The 24633-nt window shown below is 38.3% G+C and overlaps 1 protein-coding gene across 1 annotated transcript in view; it reads right to left on the bottom strand.

The window, feature by feature from the left end:
* Positions 1–24633, bottom strand: part of TENM1 (teneurin transmembrane protein 1) — a 608552-nt gene that overhangs the window by 546924 nt on the left and 36995 nt on the right. Inside the window, exon 2 of the mRNA XM_032620244.1 lies at positions 20146–20419. Within this exon, the coding sequence (XP_032476135.1) occupies positions 20146–20362 (217 nt within the window). The 5' untranslated portion in view covers positions 20363–20419. The remainder of the gene's footprint in view (positions 1–20145; positions 20420–24633) is intronic.

The following is a 24633-nucleotide window of genomic DNA, read 5'->3' on the forward strand; positions in this document are numbered from 1 at the left end:
TGCCCTTATTCCCATACATAATGTTCTGCTTCATTCATTTTCATATTATTTCCAGTGACACAATTTCCTAGATCCTAAGAATGGGCAGGAAGTCACTCTCTGAAAATGGCTGTAATTGGCATTCTGTGAGTGGAAGGCACCTGTGAAAGGATTTGACAATTGGGAATAATATTTGTGTCCCAGCAGCTTTCAGAATGATTTATGTATACAATCTCAGTTGATCCTCTGTACCACAGTAAGCAAATACCATCTTCATTTTACATAAGAGGAAACAAAACCTTGTAAAAGTTATCTTATTAAAAGAAAAAATATGTTTTGAGAACTTACCTATGTAGCAAAGTCTACAAGAGTAAAAAAGTCCCTTCCCTCAAGTTTACAGTTTAGTTGGAGACACAAACAAGTTAATAGTCAGTTACAATTAAGAGTGATTGGTGCTTTGGTAGGAATATGTACTGAGTGCTGTTGGAGCACATAGGAGGGGCATCTAGCTGAGATTGCACAGGACCAAGAGAGGATTTCCAGAGCAGGCAGTGTCTAGATGGAAACATGCAGGCTAAGAAGGACCTAGCCAGGTGATGAGAGGGGAAGAACAGGTTTATAACAATGCTTCAGCCACAAATGAAAGCTGGTGCAAGTGAACCTGGGGCTATAACAACATTTGGAATCAATAGGAAGAATTTTACCAGTTCCAAAAACAATACAGAAATAAGGGACCATGCCAGTAGGGTTGGTAAAGTGGTATAGCTAAATGGCATGCACCACAGACCATGCCAGTAGGGTTGGTAAAGTGGTATAGCTAGATGGCATGCACCACAGAGGAGCAGGATTTTTGTTTTATTGAGGTTTGTTGGTTTTTAACATAAGGGTTTTAGTGCTGCAGTGGGAACTGAGGTTTGTGGAGTGTGAGAGAGTGAAGAGTAGCTCCAAGAAAGTGGCTGATGGAGAAATAGTAGCCTCAGAGGAGAGTCATGTCTGAGGCAGGATGGAAGGTATGAGGAATTGCATGAGAGGGTTGCAGGGGAAGGGGTGCCCAAGGCTTCATTCATTCAATTCAATGCCTTCAATCTTTGAGGAAATAGTTACTAAGCACTTATTCTGTAATGACACTGTGCTAGGCTATTAGGTAAATCACTGTTAGTTCAGTAGCCTTTCCCTTATACCATCCTGAATAATTTATCAACAATTACATCAAAACCAAGGTATTCAACTTTTTAATTCAATTTATAAATATTTGTTCAATTCCTGGCTCACTATGTGCAAAATATTGCACTATAAAAAATGCCCAGTTACTGGTTAGTAATGTCTGGTTTTAATCCATAATCTCCAAGGATGGGACAAGGGGAAAGGGGCTTAAAGTTCTACCTGTGGAATTCTGGTAAAATACGCTCAGCAATAAACATTGTCAAACACTAGAAAATGGTACAAATTCCTTGATGCCTTCAAAATCAATAATCAACAAATACTTATTGAATGCTTCCTCTGGAAAACAATGATTACTGTGTTGAACTCTGGTGAGACTTAGGGTATAAAGAATGAATAATTAGAAATGCTACACTTACATAGGGAGGGAAAAATCAACACACCCCACTATCACCAAAGCTTGGTGATACAACTGAAACAGAACCAAATTTCTCAAAACTCGTAGAGGGGTAGGTTTAGTGTGTTCCTGCCTGAAGGCATGTTCTCTGAAGGTCCTTGGCAGCCTTGTGATTCAATTTTAAGTGCTTTGAACTTTGGTTCAGAACCTGAGTAATAAAAACTGCTTAATTGGGTTCCTTTTTACAGCTTCTATTTTTTTAAGCTTTATTTTAGCAGAAGTTCAAGTGTTTTACCAAGAGAATGACTCATGAGAATTTGTTTAGTTTGTTGAAAAGGTAACTTTCTGATGGTACTCTTGTTGAATCTGGACATCACATAAGGTTACAAATCCGGGACAACAGCCCTCCACAGTGTTCTATCCTAACAACGTGGGCTCCAAACTTTATACTGAAATTTACATTTCAATCCCACAATATTTAAGTATGTGCAAATAAGAATTGCAAATAGACCTTTTAGATCATCTTATTAGTACAGTATAACCATGATTAAAAGTCTAAATAATAGGGAGTCTCATTTAATTGGAATTATCTCCCTTTCCACTCATCACTGGCAGCTGGCACTGATAAGAATGAGATAAATATGAACAATACAAAGCCACCTCTGAGCTTTGTTTCTATATTTCTACACTGAGGTCATTCTTCATTGGCTTCTACATCTATAGCCTAGTACAATAAAACTGGAAGTAACTGATCAGAATGACACCCTCCTCATACACAGAAAGCCACTTAAACCAACCCCACATCCAAATCCAACTCTACAAACTAAGGCATGGGAAAAAAGAAGACTCACACATTTTAGAAAGCTTTCTGTCAATGAATTTTATGCTAACTGTTGTTAACTGCAAAAGGTTTTGAACTTATACTTCAATTTTATCTAAATTTGTTATTTATGGTATGGCAAAGACTACAAACCATTCAGACAAAGTATCATACACTAAAACTATCAAATACTCTTCTATGAAAAGTAAAAAAGATATGTAGCAATCAAGGTGGGCAATATTCAAATTTGAGCCTCTTACAAATTTAATTTACCAGAAGAGATTATTAAGTGCGACATATTTAATGAATTCATTTGTTCAATAAATATTCATCAAACACCTATTATGTGCCAAATACTGTTCTAGGCTCTAAAGTTAATTCCAAAAGCATGGTGGCAGAAAGATGGCATAGCCAGCCCAATTGTAAGTCAAATAGATCAGACAGGTTGCACAGCCCACTGACCATATATACTGGCCCTGCCAATCACAGTGTGGCTTGGAAACAGCATGCTGACTGAGGGACTTGGCAGTGTGTTACAGTTAGGATGTAGCAGAAATCAGCTTTATTGCCATCTATTTAAGAGGCAGTTTGAGAGGAACAATTGAGAAACACATAGTTTGCCAGCCACTAACACTTGCTGAGCGTACTTGGAGCATAGGGCATTTGGAGTGGGAAACTATGGGAAAAACAGGAGGCATGTATCCATGTTCGAATTTTAGATGCTACTTCATATAGCTTCTCTTCTGTTTTGCCTCTCCATTATTATATACAAGTATGTCTTGCTTAAGAAAATGCAATCAATAGGAAAAAAATCAGAGAGCCGTTCCATTAAAAATTAATCTACCTCACTGTTTCTTTAAGTTACATACATAAATTATATAAATATAAAACTATACATTATGTTACATATATATAAATGATGATCACAAAGTATATGATATAAATATGTGTATTTATACATAGAAAATGTACAATAAAGTTCTGCATTTCCTGTGACTCTCTCATTTTTCAATACCACAGATTACTTTTTTTCCAATTAGTGAAGGTGGTTTTGGGCCATATTTATTGATTAATTTCAGACACATTAGCATTCAGCCTACTTGTATGTCAATGTGATAATTTTTCAAAGTGTTCTTGAAACTCTAGACTTGAACCATTAATGAGGAGACATAATTGGACTTTAGTAGCGAAGCCTTGTAAATGTCTTAGTTGAAGGTAGAGAAATGAATCTTACCTTACACCTTTAAATTCTATGAAAGGTTTGGGCGTGTCCTTATTAATTTCATTTTTTTTTTTTTGCCTTTGAGCTCATTTCTAACTTCTTCTTACATGACATAAAAGACACAAACGGTCATTTGCTCAAACAGTTAAAGGCTCAAGAGTAATAAAATTAAATACTTCATGTGTTACAGGAATGACTGGCACCAAAATAGCACTGCATATGGTTCAGCTTACACTGACGGGACAGCAGAATCCTCAGCTTTTAGTATAAAGGCTTCAAATGAGACTATTTCCAAGGTTCCAGAAGATTCAAGATTTATCTTCTGTCACCTCTAGACCCTTTCAGAATTATAATGAGAAAGAAAAGTGCTGAAGATAATAAATAGAACTTACTTGTATATGGAGCTAGTTCTGCATCACAGATGACCAAAAAAGCAGAATAACCGTTTTCTGACAGGGCAATTTCCTGACAGGACATGTTGGTATACCTCACAGTCATTCCTTTGCAAATATTTAAAACTGTTTTTTGCTGTTCACAGAAATATAAAGCTACGTTTTCAAATGCCAATTCTGAAATCTTGTTCAAATCTTTGTAATAAAAGAGAATCAACATGTAACATGGATATAGTCTCAATCAACTCTATGAATTCTTCAAGATGCCACAGCTTCCCTGTTATGTACTGAAACAAATCCATGCCCCTTCACTTCACTTTTTAGGTTTAGCAACTGCTTTCTTCTATATTTCACCAACCTCCCTTTTTCATCAATCTTCAATAGTCTCTCTGCTTCAGCCATGTTATCTATCATGTTTGTCATTCAAATGATCTGACTTACCCTTGTCCGGCCTTTGTGTTAACCGTATAATAAATGGGCCCTAAAGAGTTAAAAGGAAAAGAACAAAGCTTATTTTCCCCAGTCTTCACAACCCCAGGGTATATATCCCCTTTGAGCCTGCCCTGTAGCTGAAGCAGTTCAAAAAGAGCAACCAAATTATGCACCTAAAAAGAGGACAGTTGCTTTGTTTCCCAGGGCATAGTCATTTCTGTGACACTCAGCCAGGGAGCCAGTCTTTTCCTTCTGAAATCATGTAGATCCTCAAAGGAAAATACATAATTCCACTGAGTAAAGAGTTATTTAAGAAGAAAACACCAGAATTATTCTCCATACTGTGGTGTAGGTTTTAATCTAGATTGAGAAAGAAGCATTAAAGGGTTAAACAAAGTATTAAGCAAAGTGGGCTCAGGGATAGGCAGCTGAAATGGATGAGTGTGCAGAGATGAGATATTTTCAGACTGAGAGCAAAAGGCCATGTAGCCTCAGAAGCAGCAAGGCTGAAGAATTGGGAAACTGACCTAGCTTTTCCCGGATAAAGAGTGTCCATCAACAAGAGAGATGGTCAAAGGTAAAACCACACTGTGTAATATGTCTATAATTAGTGGTAACTGCGTATTGTTTTATAAAGTTAGTTTAAGAATCTATATAGAGAATTACTTCCATGCAATTTAGCCCTACTAGGTGAACCTCCCATTTGATAATGACTTGGTATCTAGGAAGCGACGAATTGTGACTGACTGTGGCTACCTATACTCGTGGCTAAATGAAGAGCAAAGGGAGTTTTACAGAAATGAGGACTTCCCGAAGGCTGCATGAAGGTACAACTTCTATAGTGCATCACTGTAAATATCCTTCCTCCAATTTTCCACCCGTTTGGTTCTCTTCCCTTCTCCAAAGTCGGCATCCAAACTTACCTGTGCAATATATATTTTTGCACATATCAGCCTAACTTAAAATCATTTGTATGTAGGGGTGTGCTATATAAGTGTCTATATAAGGAAATATTGTCTCCCTTGTTGGAAACAAAATGCAGACAACCTGTGGATTTAGCATTGGGTAGAAAACTTCCTAGCTGATGATGAACATAATAAATCAAGGTGACTGAGTGCCAAGGGAAGGTGAAATTCAGGGGCTGAGTCTTCCACCCCCAACAGCTTCTCCTTGTAGCTTCTACTTTTAGTACTAGATTGTGGAAGATCTAAGTTGCATTAACTCAGGGGAGATGAAATTCCCTTAGCAGAGAATCTTAACCCATGGTCCATGGATGTAGAATGACTTCAAGCTTCCTGAAACCCTTGAAATACATGGCAGATATTGTGTGTGTGTGCATTTTTTTCTGCAAAGAAGATAGAGAGCTTTGACTAGACTCTCAAAGCATTTAGTAGTGTGCCCCCCTCTACCCCCTGCTGTGAAGAACCACTTCTCTGGGCATTGGGACGTGCTGAAGGATTTTCAGAAGAATGGTGTGATCTGATTTGTGTTTTTACAAAGATCACCGGTAACAATATGGAGGAGAGTCTGGAGTTCCCTTTTCATTAGAAGAAGAAACTTTAACACATAAAGTAAATACCCTATCTCATTTAAATCTGTTACAGAGTGGCACCCCCCAGAATAAAGAATTTCCAACTTCAGTTTGGCACTCAATACTGTTTGGAAACCATTTTTTCAAATGAGAATATTGAAAGCATGGAGCACAGTGAGGACATCATGTACTAGGGCTGCACCTAATAATGTAGTGGAAAGAACATCGGTCATGAATTTATTTTTTAGCTCTGCTATCTACTCAAGCTATGTACTTCTATAAAATAGGGGTCATGACGATTATCACTACATCACAGGGTTATGACAAGGACTAAATACAAGCAATATGTGAACCCACTCAGCAGACTACTTGACACATAGTGGTCAATAATATTTATTGTCATTAATATTCCCACATCTCCATCTTCCATCCTGCATCACCTGAGCTGCAGATATGTATATACACTCCATCTTGGCCAGGTCAAAAACCTCCCTCATTACTCATCTGAAGCTCCTGATGCACACTTTCAGCAGACAACCTTCCCCTCCTTTATCCAAGACTCGAACTTCAACACTTGCCACTCCGTTTTGGAATTTACTTCCTGTCTCAGAGGAAGCAATGAACCCTTTCAAAGCCTTTCCTTCCACCTGAGATTCCGAAACATTCTCCAATAGAGCCTTATTCCAGTCATTATATTCAGTTGTACTCACTCTTCAAATCCTTGGATTTGGCGTCTTTCTCTAAGATTATTGAAACTGTTCACTCTAAGGCAGTAGATCCTCATCTGAATGCACATTGGAATTCCTTGAAATTTTTTTAATGCCTGGGTCCCACCACTGAAAATTCTGATTTAATTGGTCTGAAGAGCAGGGTTGGCACTGGGATTTGTAAAACTCCCTAGGTAATTTTAATGTCCAACCAAGGTAGAGAATCTCTGGTCTAAGGTCAGAAGTGACCTTTTAATTGCCTGTTTTATTGCTTTTTCTCAATTTTCATTCTATTTGTTGAAGTGTTTGACTATTTAGTCACATCTTCCCACTGGAAAGCCTCTTCCCTTAGCTTATGTGATACCCCTTCCCCTTGATTCTTCTCTGACATCTCAAGACCAACTCTTTTCTTCTGCCCACTACTTTAAATTCAGATGTTTCTCAGGGTATTATACTTGGCTCTCTTTATTTCTGACTGTACATATTCTCACTGGATGATTTTTTTCTACTCTCACTACTTCAGGAACCATCTATTTCTAGATGATTACACACACACACACACACACACACACACACACACACACACACACAGTGACACCATTTCCTTGAACTTAAGATCTGAATTTGGAGCTATCTCTGCATACAGCAGTTGGATCTAATGTCAGACTGCCTGGGTTCCAATCCCAGTCCTATGTCTTACTACCTCTGTAATATTGGGCAAGTTATTGAGCATCTCTGTGCCTCACTTTACTCATCTTTACAATGGGGATAATAATGATCCCAACCTCATAGCATATTGGGAAGATTAAATAACATAATCCATCTAAAGTGCCTTACTCAATGCCTAGTGCTTAATGAATGTTAGATACTTCACTTATAATCATCATTATCATTCCCCAAAGAGAGTACATGTTTCTAGCTTCTAGACTCTCATAGTACTTTACCTACACCACTATTGCAACATCAATCATATTGCAGCACTGTAGCTGGTTTATACCTGCCTTCCTAAACATACTCTGAATTCTTTGAGGGCAAAGATTGCTTCTTATTCATCTATATCTTCAGAGAACTTGGCACAGATAAGCAGAACACAGATAGGAAATAGGTTTCATCTCTCTTGCCAACTCTAATTGACTGACAATGTTTGCATGGAATGCTGTGATGATAAGGATGTGAGGTCGCAGTTGGGCTCAATAAGAAAGAGCACAACTGTTTGATCAGGGATGTCTGCCATAGGACAGGCAGAGAGAGCAGTGGCACAAGTGCCACTGATATCCCATACCAGTTTTAGACGCTATATAAATAACTGTTTATTGATTAAATTTTCATGAACAAATTATACTGGCTGAAAGACATAAGCAAATTGGAGTTGTTGCTAACTAACTTACTTTTCTCTTAGAGTTTAATTTTTTGGGCAGTCATCATAGATTTTTATGCTAGAAACTTGTGACAACTAGAAGCATAACATGCTTACAGCAGAAAATTCATCACAGGTGATCAAATGCTGTTGGAACTTTCATTTCATAGGCCTTGCTACATTATATTACACCTGCCATCTGTGATATTTACCACGTAAATACAGATTCTGGGGTTGAGTTCTTTCAAGATTTTGTAGGAACTGTTATCCAAACTGTTTAGACATAAGCCAACAATAGTTTACACTACTGCTAAGTGCTTGAAATAAGAGTCAAGAAATGTGCTTTTCAAATCTGGGCTTCTGTCTACACCTTGAACCCACAAGTCGCAATACTGTTTGAGTAGCTTCCGCTATGGGATGAAGTGGCTTATTAGCCAGGGGCAATTAAGAGGAAAATAACAGTCACTTGTGCCCATTTATTTCAAGATGAACTGCATTCACCTAACAATGTACCTGGAACAGTTGACACTAAATGAATGTTTGATGCATAAATGAGTAACTGAAAAAACGGATGGATGGATAGATGGATGACAGATAAGCTTTGCTCCCATGTAATCTTGGTAAATACAGATTGGCAGTTTTAGTTTTTTTCCACCAGATGGCGATAATGTGAGACTTAGGTTTAGGTTGTAATACAGAAAGCAGAAAACAACCAAACAAACAAAAACCATATTAGGAGAAAGAGAAGCCACAAAACAGAGGTTAAGAAGGGAGAAATGAAATGTCTGTGTCAGCTTCAGTATCTCAGGAATCTACGATCTTCTGGGATTTGTAATAGGTCCTCCCTATACCTTTTTTTATGCATGGGTGACTTTCATTCATAATTACTTTTCAGTAAAACTGCTATATTCAAAACTAATCTTACCTGTTATAAAAATTATAGGGCAATTCTCATAACTAAAATTATTATCCTTGATTTATATAACCATATTTTTTTTCATTTGTTTTTTACTAATTTCTTAGTTAATGGATGCCTCCCTTGGAAGTGAGGCTGCTTGGGAAGAGTTGCTAGCCTGTGTGCCTCCAGGAAATGTACCCCTGCTATTAGACCTACCAAAAGTCATATAAAGTAAGCTTGCCTAAGCCTCATTCATCCTATTAGCAAAGAATTGTGAATAATATTAGATTAGTGTCCATCTCTTAATTCGAAAGCTTTTGGAAAATAAGAAAACCAGTTTTAAAATCCAGCACTCTGTGTACATGGCGGAGGGGGGATTCTGCTTTCTTGGCAAATAAAGATAAGAATATGAAGATACTTTTAAATGGGATCAAGTATTTCCTCTTATTAATGTATCCCCCCAACAAGCCCTGAATTGAATGACACAGTAACTTCCCTAAAAAGTGGAAAACAACAAACAGACTCAGGAATATTTCATTATAAATTACATAGCATATCATCTACCCTTTACTAAAGAAAATCAGAACAGAAAGCCTTTTTAAACCTCCTTGTAAACCCTTGGTCATCGGAACACAAAGAGGCTGACAAGTCTTTTAGGGAAGGAAATGAAGGGAAACTAACAATTACTGAGTCCCTAAAAACTTTCACACTTATGATCACAATTAATCCATATCACAACCTTATGATGTACATACGAGAGTCACAGACTTGATTTCCAAACCCAACTCTTACTACTTCTTAGCTGCAGAAACTGGAAAAGTATTTCTCTCCAAGCTTCAGTTACCTCATTGGTAAACTGGAGATAACATCTCATATCTCATAAGGCATGCATGAGCAGTAAATTTAAGCATCTAGCAGAGTCCTGGAACAGAGCAGGTACTATTCAAGTTTTTTTATTATTATTATTACTACTTTTATCATTGTGATTATGGTGTTGATGATGATAATGATGAAGTCAACTTTTGCAGTGAACTTTACAGGCTCAGAGGGCTGAAGTAACTTGCTTAAGGCTGCACAGCTGGTGAGCTTAAAAGGCATCTAGCACAGTGTCTGGAACTATAGCAGGTGCCCAATCAACACTATGCTATCTTTCTTCCTTCCTATCTTAAAACTCAATGATTTTCTAAGAATTTTACTCCTTAAAAATAATGTCAGGCTCACCTTTAGCTAGGTCGATGCAAGATGCTACCATGTATTTGTGAAAATCAACAACATTTTTTTTTACACATAGGTAGCAATATATGGACTAGAACAAAGAGGATTCCAGACTTCACAAAAAAGATGATCACGGGGCCCACAATTTTGCCTAATGTAGGTTAATTCATTTCTCTCCCAAAGAGGTACATATTTTCCTTCCTAGGTGTCTGTAAAGATCATGAAGTCAGTGGCAAGAAGACCCTAAGTTTCTAGACCTTCACCTCCTGGATATTTATACTTTACATAAGTCAATATAGCAAAGGATGGTGCTAGTTAAAATTTTAAATAGGTTGAAAACATGTTTATTTCAGTTCATGGATGATAGAATCAGGTTTTTGTCCTTGACCTTTTTCAGGTCTCACTCTACACATTCTACCTGGGTAATCTCATCCATCCCCAAGCATCTCCTACTATAAGAAACCTGTGAATTCAAATCTACTTATATCAACAGTCCAGATCGTTCCTGAACTCTAGGCACACATTAACAACTGCTTGACAGGAAAATCTACCAGGATGTCACCCAAGCAACTTAAACTTAACATGTTCAGAAAGAAACTCATTCTCTTCCCTTCCAAACCCACTCGTATTTTACGTCTCTTGGTAAATGGATCACCATCCTCCCAGTTTTCCAATCTTGAAATTTAGAGTCATTCTAGACTCTGTTATCTCTTTCAACCTCGACAAGTAATCAATTACTAAGTCTTATCAATTCTACCACACTAATACCTCTTGAATATGTTTCTTCACCTCTACTGATACAGCCAGAGCTTAGACATTCATCACCATTCTTAGCCTGGGCTAATTCAGTTCCTTCATAGATTGTCTCCCTGCACCCAATTTTCCCCAATTGCAATCAATCGTCTAAACTGCTGCTTACACATCTACAATTCGCTTCTACAATTATCATCCTAAAAATTATAATTCATTGTGAAATTCTCTATCATTTAAAAGCTTTTTTTAAAAAAAAGTTTAAAGAAAAAAAGGAACTCCTAAATTGGGCATGCAAGACTTTTTGTCATCTGGCGTCAATGCACCTCACTCTTTTTATATTGAAATTTTCATCATGCTAGGCCTTTTCACAGTTTTATGCTTTTGCACTTGCTAATCTACCTTCTTGAAATGTCCTTTTCCTAGTAAACTCTTATTCAAATGTTAAGACCTTGATCAAATATCACCTTTCTATGGACCCTGACTCACCCATGTACTTCCATAGCACTTAATCTGTAAAAGTACTTACTACATTTAATTGTAATGATTTGTTGGATGTCTATTTTCTCCACCACATTATGAGTTTCCTACAAGCAGAAACTATCATGTTCATCTCCATCCCCAGCCTCTGATTGGAGGCCTAACACATAGCAAGTGCTAAATAAAAAATGAGTAGAGACCACTTCAAGATGGCAGAGGAGTAAGAAGTGGAGATCACCTTCCTCCCCACATATACATCTAAATGTGGAAGATCTCCTACAGAACACCTACTGAACGCTGGCAGAAGACCGCAGACCTCCCAAAAGGCAAGAAACTCCCCACGTACCTGAGTAGGGCAAAAGAAAAATCAGAGACAAAAGAATAGGGACGGGACCTGCACCAGTGGGAGGGAGCTGTGAAGGAGGAGAGGTTTCCACACACTAGGAAGCCCGTTCGCAGGCGGAGACTGTGGGTGGCGGAGGGGGGAAGCTTCGGAGCCACGGAGGAGAGCGCAGCAACAGGGGAGCGGAGGGCAAAGTGGGGAGATTCCCGCACAGAGGATGAGGGCCGACCGGCACTCACCAGCTCAAGAGGCTTGTCTGCTCACCCGCCGGGGTGGGCAGGAGCTGGGAGCTGAGGCTCGGGCTTCGGTCGGAGCACAGGGAGAGGACTGGGGTTGGCGGCGTGAACACAGCCTGCAGGGGGTTAGTGCGCCACGGCTAGCCGGGAGGGAGTCCGGGAAAAAGTCTGGAGCGCCCGAAGAGACAAGAGACTTTCTCTTGCCTCTCTGTTTCCTGGTGCGCGAGGAGAGGGGATTAAGAGCGCCGCTTAAAGGAGCTCCAGAGACGGGCGCGAGCCACGGCTATCAGCATGGACCACAGAGACGGGCATGAGACGCTAAGGCTGCTGCTGCCGCCACCAAGAAGCCTGTGTGCAAGCACAGGTCACTCTCCACACCTCCCCTCCTGGGAGCCTGTGCAGCCCGCCACTGCCAGGGTCCCGGGATCCAGGGACAACTTCCCCGGGAGAACACACGGCGCGCCTCAGGCTGTTGCAAAGTCACACTGGCCTCTGCCGCTGCAGGCTCGCCACGCATTCCATACCCCTCCCTCCCCCGGCCTGAGTGAGCCAGAGACCCCGAATCGGCCGCTCCTTTAACCCCCTCCTGGCTGGGCAAAGAACAGACCCCAGAGGGTGACCTACACGCAGAGGCGGGGCCAAATCCAAAGGTGAGGCCCTGGGAGCTGTGAGAACAAAGAAGAGAAAGGGAAATCTCTCCCAGCAGCCTCAGGAGCAGCAGATTAAATCCCGACTATCAACTTGAGGTACCCTGTAAGTGTGGAATACCTGAATAGACAACAAATCATCCCAAAATTGAGGTGGTGGATTTCTGGAGCAACTGTAGACTTGGGGTTAGCTGTATCTGACTGACTAGTTTCTGATTTTTTTGTCTATCTTAGTATAGTTTTCAGCGCTTGTTATCATTGGTGGATTTGATTATTCGTTTGGTTGCTCTCTTCCCTTTTTTTATTACTTTTTAAACGTTTTTGAAATTTTAATAATTTTTGAAATTTTAATAATTTTATTTTACTTATTTTTCTTTCTTTTTTTTTTTCTTCCTTTTCTTCTGAGCCATGTGGCTGACAGGGTCTTGATGCTCCAGCCAGGCCTGAGACTGTGAGGTGGGAGAGCTGATTTCAGGACAATGGACCACAAGAGACCTCCTGGCCCCATGTAAGACCAAGCAGTGAGAGCTCTCCCAGAGATCTCTGTCTCAACATTAAGACCCAGCTCCACTCAGCGACCAACAAGAGCCAGTGCTGGACACCCTATGCCAAACAAATAGCAAGATGGGAACACAACCCCACCCATTAGCAGAGAGGCTGCCTAAAATCATACTAAGGTCACAGATACCCCAAAACACACCACCGGAAGCGGTCCTGCCCACCAGAAACAAAAGATCCAGCCTCATCCACCAGAACACAGGCACGAGTCCCCTCCACCAGGAAGCCTACAAAACTCACTGAACCAAACTTACCCCCTGGGGGCAGACATCAAAAACTATGGGAACTACGAACCTGCAGCCTGTGAAAAGGAGACCCCCAAACACAGTAAGTTAAGCAAAATGAGAAGACAGAGAAATACACAACAGATGAAGGAGCGAAGTAAAAACCCACCAGACCAAACAAATGAAGAGGAAACAGGCAGTCTACCTAAAAAAGAATTCAGAGTAATGATAGTAAAGATATACAAAATATTGGAAATAGAATGGAGAAAATACAAGAAACATTTAAAAAGGACCTAGAAGAACTAAAGAACAAACAAACAATGATGAACAACACAAAAAACGAAATTAAAAATTCTCTACAAGGAATCAATAGCAGAATAACTGAGGCAGAAGAACGGATAAGTGACCTGGAAGATAAAATAGTGGAAGTAACTACCACAGAGCAGAATAAAGAATGAAAAGAATTGAGGACGGTCTCAGAGACCTCTGGGACAACATAAAACGCACAAATATTCGAATTGTAGGGGTCCCAGAAGAAGAAGAGGAAAGAAGGGGACTGAGAAAATACGGGAAGAGATTATAGTTGAAAACTTCCCTAATATGGGAAAGGAAATAGTCAGTCAAGTCCAGAAAGTGCAGAGTCCCATATAGGATAAATCCAAGGAGAAACATGCCAAGACAAATACTAATCAAACTATCAAAAATTAAATACAAAAAAAAATATATTGAAAGCAGCAAGGGAAAAACAACAAATGACATACAAGGGAATCCCCATAGGGTTAGGAGCTGATCTTTCAGCAGAAACTCTGCAAGCCAGAAGGGAGTGGCAGGATATATTTAAAGTGATGAAAGGGAAAAACCTACAACTAAGATTACTCTACCCATCAAGGATCTCATTCAGATTTGACAGAGAAATTAAAACCTTTACAGACAAGCAAAAGCTAAGAGAGTTCAGCACCACAAAACCACCTTTATAGCAAATGCTAAACAAACTTCTCTAGGCAGGAAACACAAGAGAAGGAAAAGACCTACAGTAACAAAAGCAAAACAATTAAGACAATGGTAATAGGAACATACATGTCGATAACTACCTTAAATGTAAACCAATTAAATGCTCCAACCAAAAGACATAAACTGGCTGAATGGATACAGAAACAACACCCATATATATGCTGTCTATAAGAGACTCACTTCAGACCTAGGGACACATACAGACTGAAAGTGAGGGGATGGAAAAAGATATTCCATGCAAATGGAAATCAAAAGAAAGCTGGAGTAGCAATTCTCATATCAGACAAAATAGACTGTAAAATAAAGACTATTACAAGAGACAAAGAAGGACACTACATAATGATCAAGAGACCAATCCAAGAAGAAGATATAACAACTGTAAATACTGATGCACCCAACATAGGAGCACCTCAATACATAAGGCAAATGCTAACAGCCATAAAAGGGGAAATCGATAGTAGGGGATTTCACACTCCACTTTCACCAATGGACACATCATCCAAAATGAAAATAAATAAGGAAACACAAGCTTTAAATGATACATTAAACAAAATGGACGTAATTGAGATTTATAGGACATTCCACCCACGAACAACAGAATACACTTTCTTCTCAAGTGCTCATGGAACATTCTCCAGGAGAGATCATATCTTGGGTCACAAATCAAGCTTTGGTAAATTTAAAAACATCGAAATCATATCAAGTATCTTTTCCAACCACAAGGTCATGAGACTAGATGTCAATTACAGGAAAAAAACTGGAAAAAATAAAAACACATGGAGGCTAAACAATATGCTACTAAATAACCAAAAGATCACTGAAGAAATCAAAGAGGAAATCAAAAAATACCTAGAAACAAATGACAGTGAAAACACGATGACCCAAAACCTATGGGATGCAGCAATAGCAGTTCTAAGAGGGAACTTTATCACAATACAATTCTACCTTAAGAAACAGGAAACATCTCAAATAAACAACCTAACCTTGCACCTAAAGCAATTAGAGAAAGAAGAACAAAAAAACCCCAAAGTTCACAGAAGGAAATAAATCATAAAGATCCGAGCAGAAATAAATGAAAAAGAAATGAAGGAAACAATAGCAAAGATCAAGAAAACTAAAAGCTGTTTCTTTGAGAATACGATAAACCACTAGCCAGACTCATCAAGAAAAAAAGGGAGAAGACTCAAATCAATAGAATGAGAAATGAAAAAAGAGAAGTAACAACTGACACTGCAGAAATAAAAAGGATCATGAGGGATTAGTACAAGTAACTATATGCCAATATAATGGACAACCTGGAAAAAATGGACAAATCCTTAGAAAAGTACAGCCTTCCAAGACTGGACCAAAAAGAAATAGAAAATACAAACAGACCAATCACAAGCACTGAAATTGAAACTGTGATTAAAAATCTTCCAACAAACAAAAGCCCAGGACCAGATGCATTCACAGGCGAATTCTATCAAACATTTAGAGAAGAGCTAACACCTATCCTTCTTAAACTCTTCCAAAATATAGCAGAGGGAGGAACACTCCCAAACTCATTCTACGAGGCCACCAACACCATGATACCAAAACCAGACAAAGATATCACCAAAAAAGAAAACTAGAGGCAAATATCACTGATGAATATAGATGCAAAAATCCTCAACAAGGAGCCTGTGCTCCACAACGGGAGAGGCCACAACAGTGAGAGGCCCGCGTACCGCAAAAAAAAAAAAAAAAATCTTCAACAAAATGCTAGCAAACAGAATCCACCAGCACATTAAAAGGATCATACACCATGATCAAGTGCGGTTTATCCCAGGAATGCAAGGATTCTTCAATATACGCAAATCAATCAAAGTGATATACCATATTAACAAACTGAAGAATAAAAACCATATACTAATCCCAATAGATGCAGAAAAAGCTTTTGACAAAATTCAACTCTCAAATATGATAAAAACCCTCCAGAAAGTAGGCATATAGGGAACACACCTCAACATAATAAAGGCCATATATGACAAACCCACAGCCAATATCTCTCTCAGTGGTGAAAAACTGAAACCATTTACTCTAAGATCAGGAACAAGATAAGGTTGCCTGACCACTCTCACCACAATTATTCAACATAGTTTTGGAAGTTTTAGCCACAGCAACCAGAGAAGAAAAAGAAATAAAAGGAATCCAAATCAGAAAAGAAGTACAACTGCCACTGTTTGCAGATGAAAGATACTATATATAGAGAATCCTAAAGCTGCCACCAAAAAACTACTAGAGCTAATCAATGAATATGGTAAAGTCACAGGATACAAAATTAATGCACAGAAATCTCTGGCATTTCTATACACTAATGATGAAAATCTGAAAGTGAAATCAAGAAAACACTCCCATTTACCATTGCAACAAAAAGAATAAAATATCTAGGAATAAACCTACCATAGGAGACAAAAGACCTGTATGCAGAAAACTATAAGACACTGATGAAAGAAATTAAAGATGATACAAACAGATGGAGAGATATACCATGTTCTTGGATTGGAAGAATCAACATTGTGAAAATGACTATACTACCCAAAGCAATCTACAGATTCAGTGCAGTCCCTATCAAAATACCAACGGCATTTTTCACAGAACCAGAAGAAAAAAATTTCACAATTTGTATGGAAGCACCAAAGACCCCAAATAGCCAAAGCAATCTTGAGAAAGAAAAACGGAGCTGGAGGAATCAGGCTCCTTGACTTCAGACTATACTACAAAGCTCCAGTAATCAAGACAGTATGGTACTGGCACAAAAACAGAAATATAGATCAATGGAACAAGGTAGAAAGCCCAGAGATAAACCCATGTACTTATGGTCACCTTATCTTTGATAAAGGAGGCAAGAATATACAATGTAGAAAAGGCAGCCTCTTCAATATGTGGTGCTGGGAAAAACTGGACAGCTACATGTGAAAGAATGAAATTAGAACACTCTCTAACACCATACACAAAAATAAACTGAAAATGGATTAAAGACCTAAATGTAAGGCCAGACAATATAAAAGTCTTGGAGGAAAACATAAGCAGAACACTCTATGACATAAATCACAGCAAGATCCTTTTTGACCCACCTCCTAGAGAAATGGAAATAAAAACAAAAATAAACAAATGGGACCTAATGAAACTTCAAAGCTTTTACACAGCAGAGGAAACCATAAACAAGACAAAAAGACAACCCTCAGAATGGGAGAAAATATTTGCAAATGAAGCAAGTGACAAAGGATTAACCTCCAAAATTTGCAAACAGCTCATGCAGCTCAGTATCAAAAAAACAAACAACCCAATCCAAAAATGGGTAAAAGACCTAAATATGCATTTCTCCAAAGAAGATATACAGATTGCCAACAGACACATGAAAGGATGCTCAACATCATTAATCATTAGAGAAATGCAAATCAAAAGTACAATGAGGCATCACCTCACACCGGTCAGAATGGCCATCATCAAAAAGTGTACAAACAATAAATGCTGGTCGGGGTGTGGAGAAAAGGGTACCCTCTTGCACTATTGGTGGGAATGCAAATTGATACAGCTACTATGGAGAACTGTGTGGAGGTTCCTTAAAAATCTAAAAATAGAACTACCATATGACCCAGCAATCCCACTACTGGGCATATACCCTGAGAAAACCATAATTCAAAAAGAGTCATGTATCACAATGTTCATTGCAGCCTTATTTACAATAGCCAGGTCGTGGAAGCAACCTAAGTGTCCATCAACAGATGAATGGATAAAGAAGATGTGGCACATATATACAATGGAATATTACTCAGCCATAAAAAGAAACGAAATTGAGTTATCTGTAGTGAGATGGATGGACCTAGAGTCTGTCATTCAGAGTGAAGTACGTCAGAAAGAAAAAAACAAATACCGTATGCTAACACATTTATATGGATCTAAAAGAAAAAAAATGGTTCTGAAGAACCTAGGGGCAGGACAGGAATAAAGATGGAGATGTAGAGAATGGACTTGAGGACACAGGGATGGGGAAGGATAAGCTGGGACAAAGTGAGAGTGTGGCATGGACATATATACACTACCAAATGTAAAATAGATAGCTAGTGGGAAGCAGCCGCATAGCACAGGGAGATCAGCTCGGTGCTTTGTGTCCACCTAGACGGGTGGGATGGGGAGGGTGGGAGGGAGACACAAGAGGGAGGAGAAATGGGGATATATGTATACATATTGCTGATTCACTGTGTTATACCGCAGCAACTAACACAACATTGTAAAGCAATTATACTCCAATAAAGATGTTAAAAAATAAACTTATTGAATAATAATAGGTTATTAAAAGGAAATTAGGGTGACATCTTTAAAGACAAACTTCTCTCGTCTCAAAATTCATTTTGATCACAATGCAGAGAGACAAAATCCGAGGCTGGCTAGCTCTTTATATTGACTTAATATAAAATTGCTTATACTTTTAGAACAAACTGTCACCAGAAGTACATTCTTATTTAAATTCACAACATTATTAGGTCAGGCACTCTACACTCCAATTCCGTAAGCCACAACTCACAATTGTAAGTTCGTATTCTGTAAAGACAAACTTAATAGAAAAATATTTTAATGGTAACTACACATTTCTTAAAGTATAATAGAACACCCCCAAAAAAATTCCCGTAAGACATTTTCCAATTTCCAGTTACGCAGAAGAATAAAATTACTCATAACAAAGTTTCAGTCTTTAGCTGAATAAATAGGGAAGATTAAAATGAATTACTTGAAAAGACAGATATAAGACCTTTAGCAAGTATGTTAAGAGCTAAAAAATGAGTAACATAGTTAATATAAACATTTAGTGCATATCTAAATGTTGGTATGAATATCTTAAATCTTTGGCTCCATTTAAAGTTTTTCTAACATAAGGTTCCAATACTAATTAGAATACAGCAATTTTCATTTGTAATAACCACACTTTACATGATCTTTGGTGATCCCAGAGAATTTGCCCTTCTAACAAGTCTGTGGGTGATGCTGTTCCTGCTGGTCCAGGGTCCATGCTTTGAGAACCACTGATCTAGATAATAAAATTATTTTTTTTTTAAATCTCAACACAGACTTATTCTTTTTTTAAAAGAAGTAACCTGTGCCAATGTCAGTATCTTTTTTTTTCCTGTGTAGTTAAAATAGTCTAATACCGCGTGTCTATCAATTGAAAAGAAATAAGGAAATAATATTTCTATCTACCTGTTTTCTATTTATTAGAAACTGTCTTGTCAATCCATAATTGAAAAACAAAGGCTGTCCAAAGGATATGCCCCACATTACGGCTGTGGTAGGAAGGGTTCCAACCAATTCTTACCTTCCCTTAGGACTGTGTTGCACAAGGTTTCAGCATTCTGTGGACAAATTTTCTGGACCTTTGCTTGGTAGTCCCCACTAACCTTTTTAAAGCTCTTTTAGATGCCAAATATTTAATTTGAGACTTTTGTCCCATATAGGCAATGGCCTGAAAAGCACTTAGCTGTTTACTTTTCATCTTACTATAAATTATTCATCCTTCAGTCTGTAAATGGCCATTTGTAGGATTAGACAAATTTTGAATGCTCTGATAAGAGGATTGTTGCATCCAAATTCATGCACAATCCGACAACCTCAGCTGGATTGGCATATGAAACAGATTCACTAAGCATATGTAAGCGCAAATTATTAACCAGTTAACATCAGCAAATTTGTTTTTGAAACTTATGTTTATGCATACAAGCATTCTCTAATGAGAAATAATATTAGCTATAAAAATCCAATAAAAACATACCTTGAGTAGATTTCTCTACTTCTTTCCTCTTCCTACTCTGGCTATTGTAATTCATCCTCAGCTCTTGGTTATACTCATGCAGAGTTTCTCTGGAGTTGTATGACTGTCTTGGTTTTCTTCCATCTTCACTCTCATCGGAAGAACTAGTATAAGCTAGGTCCATTTCATGCTTGACTTTTGACAGAGGCTGATAGGGTTTGCAGTCTGTTTGCTCCATCTCTGATTAAGCAAGCTCAGTTTCATGAAAAAAGGAACTCCTTTAATGTAAGCAGTCCTGAAAGAAAGAGGGAAAAACACAAGCCATCTTAGATTTGTCCTTTTGCGAGAAAATGCATCTGGCCGATTCACAATTGGTCCTGATAATACTGCCAAAGGAGGGGAGCAAAAGACAAACTAGATGACATGAAGCTAGCCGGAGGCAATAATAACACTGTGTTACGCGCATACCTTGTCAAGCAGTTAGGATTAAGCTGGAGGTAGCAGTATTAGAAAATACTCAAGGTGAAAGAGAGCCTTCAAAAATATTTGTATTGGAAGGCAAATAAAGGACAGCATTTTTCTATGGTGTGTGCATGTGTTTAATGTTAAAGTCTGTGGTCAGATTAAAAAAACATTATAAGATTTGAAAGTGGCCAGAAGTACAAATATTAACCCAGCACATCCTACATCTGAAATGAAAACTGGTAAGAGAACTACATTCAGAAAAAGACACATACTTGCCTCTGGTTTAATACTGCATTTAAGAAAGGGGCTCTGAGGAAGAGAATGATTCTGAGTTAGACAGGCTCATGAAATAAAGTGTCCTTAAGGGGGACTGAGCTCTATGTGTTCATACTGTGGCGTCTGCGCCTCAGGCTTGCAGAGCATTTTTAATGAGTTAGGTGGTGGTAAATTTTTGTTCTCCATAGTACCGAGAGGATATAAACAACACTTCTGGTGAGTATACTGGTGTAGGAACAGCAGGATCTAAATTGGGTTTAGAAATAGAGATTTAACATTTCATGATAAATCACTGAAAGAACCCCCCTCCCCTACAGAATGCTGAGCTAGGAGCCACTAAGGCTCTTAAGACCCATAGAGGCATTATCCACCTTACTTAGCACAGAGTGGTTTGAGAAGATCAAACGCCACCTGAGATGTCAAAGTCCTCTGAAAAGTTTAAAGTCCTGTCAAAATGTTCTTATTTTCATTCTCATTTTCATCCACTGTTGTAACTCTGCAACTTGGTCCTTTCATACAATGTTAAAGAAACCTAGCATGAAACCAAATAATGCCATGATTTTATTTTGCAGTGAAAATGACTCCCTTATTTTTCTTCAGCTCTTCACCATATGCATTGTCAAAGAAATCTTCAGGCATCTAGGTAGTGGCTCCTTTATCATGTACAGTATCTCACTTTTTGGAATTTCTATTGCATGTACAGCAAAAAGAACACTGAAATCACTCAATAAAGCTTATCGATTGACTGATATGCATTCAATGGTACATAATGCTTCGTAGTATGAGCAACGTTTCACCAGCTGAAGCCTTAGTTCCCTAACCAGGTCCTTGAAGGCAGACTCTGAGTCTTATTCCTCTTTATGTCCCCCATACCACTTAGCACTACTCTAGGCACATACATAGTAAAAACTATTAAACTCCTGAATCTACAAATTCCATTAAGTGGCCCACGGAGACACCTAGCTTGGTTGAATTGACAGCAGAGTTGAGCATCCTTGGAGAGAAAGCAGATAAAGTATTATAAATGAATATATACTGATGATTCAACAATAATCTAAGCTCATGCCATCTGATGGCTTCACATACTGACTATACACTCACAGTCCCCCAATCTGTAGCTCCAGCATAGGTCCCTCCCCTGAGCCAGACTTGAATATCCAACTGCTTACTCAATGTCTCTACTTGGATATCTAAAAGGTATCTCAAACTTACTATGTTCAAAACTGCTTCCCTTCCCAAAACTGCTCCTTTCATAGTCTTCTCCACCTTGGTAAATGGCAACTTCATTCTTCTGTTTGCTCAGGCCACACTACTTGAAGTCATCCTTGATTCCTGTCTTTCACATCCCACATGCAATCCATCAGTTCATCCTGTAGGTGTTACCTTTGAAATATATCCAGAATCCAACAACGTGTCTCCACTTCCCTACTACCACACCAGGATTATTGCAATAGCCTCCTAATTGATCCGCTGCTACACCATCAGTCCCTTATAGCAAGTTCCCCACACTCCAGCCAGAATGAAGCTTTTAAATCTAAGTCATATCATGTCTCTTCTTGGCTCAAAAGTAGCAATGGCGCCCTATTTCCTTTAAAATAAAAGCTGAAATCCTTACAATGACCTAGGTGGACCCCTACAGTGTCCACCTCTCCCTCCTCTAACGTCTCCAAACTCATCCTCTGATATTTCCCCCATCTCACACACTCTAGATGTACTATCCTTCTTGCTGTTTCCAAAAATACCAGGCATGATTCCACCTCAGGGCCTTTGCAACCTCTCATTGTAAACCACTGAAAAGTGTCATTTCTCATCCTCCTTCCTGTCTTTCATAGCACTTGTCACTAAATGATATACTGTATATTTTGTTTATTGTCTGCCACCTGTCTCTCCCCTCTAAAATGCAACCTCTATGAAGGTAGATATTTTTATCTGTTCTATTCATTCCTATATCCCCAAAATGAGCACAGTGCCTTGCATATAGTAGACCTTTGCTCAATACCTGTTAAGTGAAATGAATAAACCATTGCCAAGACTTACAAGAGGGGCCAGAGAGAATATAGAAATGAATAGGCCATAGTCTCTGCCCCCAAGGAACTCACAGTTGTTATGTAATATAAGTGATAAATAAACAACTCTACTACAAAGCATAATGAAATGACTCAAAAAAAAGACAAAATAATGTTTGAGCACCAAAGATGAAGATATTGGGAAAGGACTGCTTATTTGTTCATCACCAACACCATCACCACAACCACTGAAATTCCATTGAGCATCTAAAGCCAATTTTAATCTCTCTCTTCTTAGGTTCCCATAGCATATTCTTCAGAAAGTAAACAGTTGCCTGGATTTTAGACCTTGACTTAGCTACAAACAGTGCAAAGTGAGAAATGTACCAATAGCAGACTTCCCGAGATGCATTGTTGTAGCTGAAGATTGGACTTTCACCCAGAAAAGGAGGCATCAATAAAATTCATGTCACTTCATTTTAACCAACACATACAGTTCTTTGTTCATTAAAGACTGAAAGTTTACTGAGCAGGGCTGGAGAGCTATTTTCCACATAAGGTCATTGATAATGCAAAAATATCAATCAAGGACCTTATAATTTAAAATAACAATAACATGCTTGATAAAATGTTATAATAAGGAGATAAATAGATATTATTTTATTTTCTAAAGCACACTTCCGATCTCTCACTTTCTCTTTCAGTAAAATCTTTGGTTCACTCTGCTTGGGATTAACATAGCAGAGGTATGGCCAAAATAATGCTCCCTCTTAAGCCTCAGCTAGTTATAAATTTATACCACTAAAACCTAACAAGTTAAATTTAAAAATGAAAAACATCTCACTTCTAATGCCTAACGTTGTGTTTTGGTTACTATGATGTATCATGTTAAAATCACCTGTATTTTTATGTATGAAAATCTAGACATTCTTCTTTCCCTCAGTATGTGTACTTGCAACATGAAAGTGAGATGAGAAGAGAGAGAGAGATTCCTATAGCCATTCTGAACCATTCTTGAAGTTCTAATCACAGCTATTCACAGCTATAATCATTGAGTGTCCGTTGGAAACAATCTTACACCACAAATTGGTAAAAACCAAGAGAAAATAATCTTTCCCTGTTCCCTGACCCTCAACCACAATTTCTTATGTTAAAATCTACATCAGTGGACAGAGATGGCAGAAGATATACTCCAGCTCTCTTCAGACACGATACGGAGGCACACATAATCATGTGCCTAGAGCTGTGAAAGTATACAACTGTGAGATTTACCAAGGTCTTGAGAGACAGAGCTTGATGTTACTCAAAACTAGTTCACCTTTTGAAAATAAAAAAAGTGGTAAAACATTAAGAAAGAGATTAATATTTTAAATGTAACGAAGTTCGAAAGCACAGTAATTCTGAAAAGATGCTGTTCTAAATACTCTAAGGTAAAGAATAGGTTCATATCTGCTTAATTGACTTTTTCATTCAGTGCCTGGAGGTCCACTGACAAGCCAATGTCATTTAGACATGATGATGACATTATCAACTCGTAGAAAAACCAAAGGTACATATAATACAATTCACATCAAAATAATTTTTTATTTCTCTATTATTTTGATAATGATAAACTTTTTAAAAAAAAGCGATTGTGTAGGTAAACGCATGCTGCTAATGTAACAGAGTAAAAAACAAAGAAGTCAATTATCTTTGCTACTGCAGAAGATCCATTCAGATAGATCACATAGTATAAATTCAAATGTCACCACCTGTGGTTTAC

Source organism: Phocoena sinus, chromosome X (assembly GCF_008692025.1).
Source record: "Phocoena sinus isolate mPhoSin1 chromosome X, mPhoSin1.pri, whole genome shotgun sequence".
Lineage (NCBI taxonomy): Eukaryota > Metazoa > Chordata > Mammalia > Artiodactyla > Phocoenidae > Phocoena > Phocoena sinus.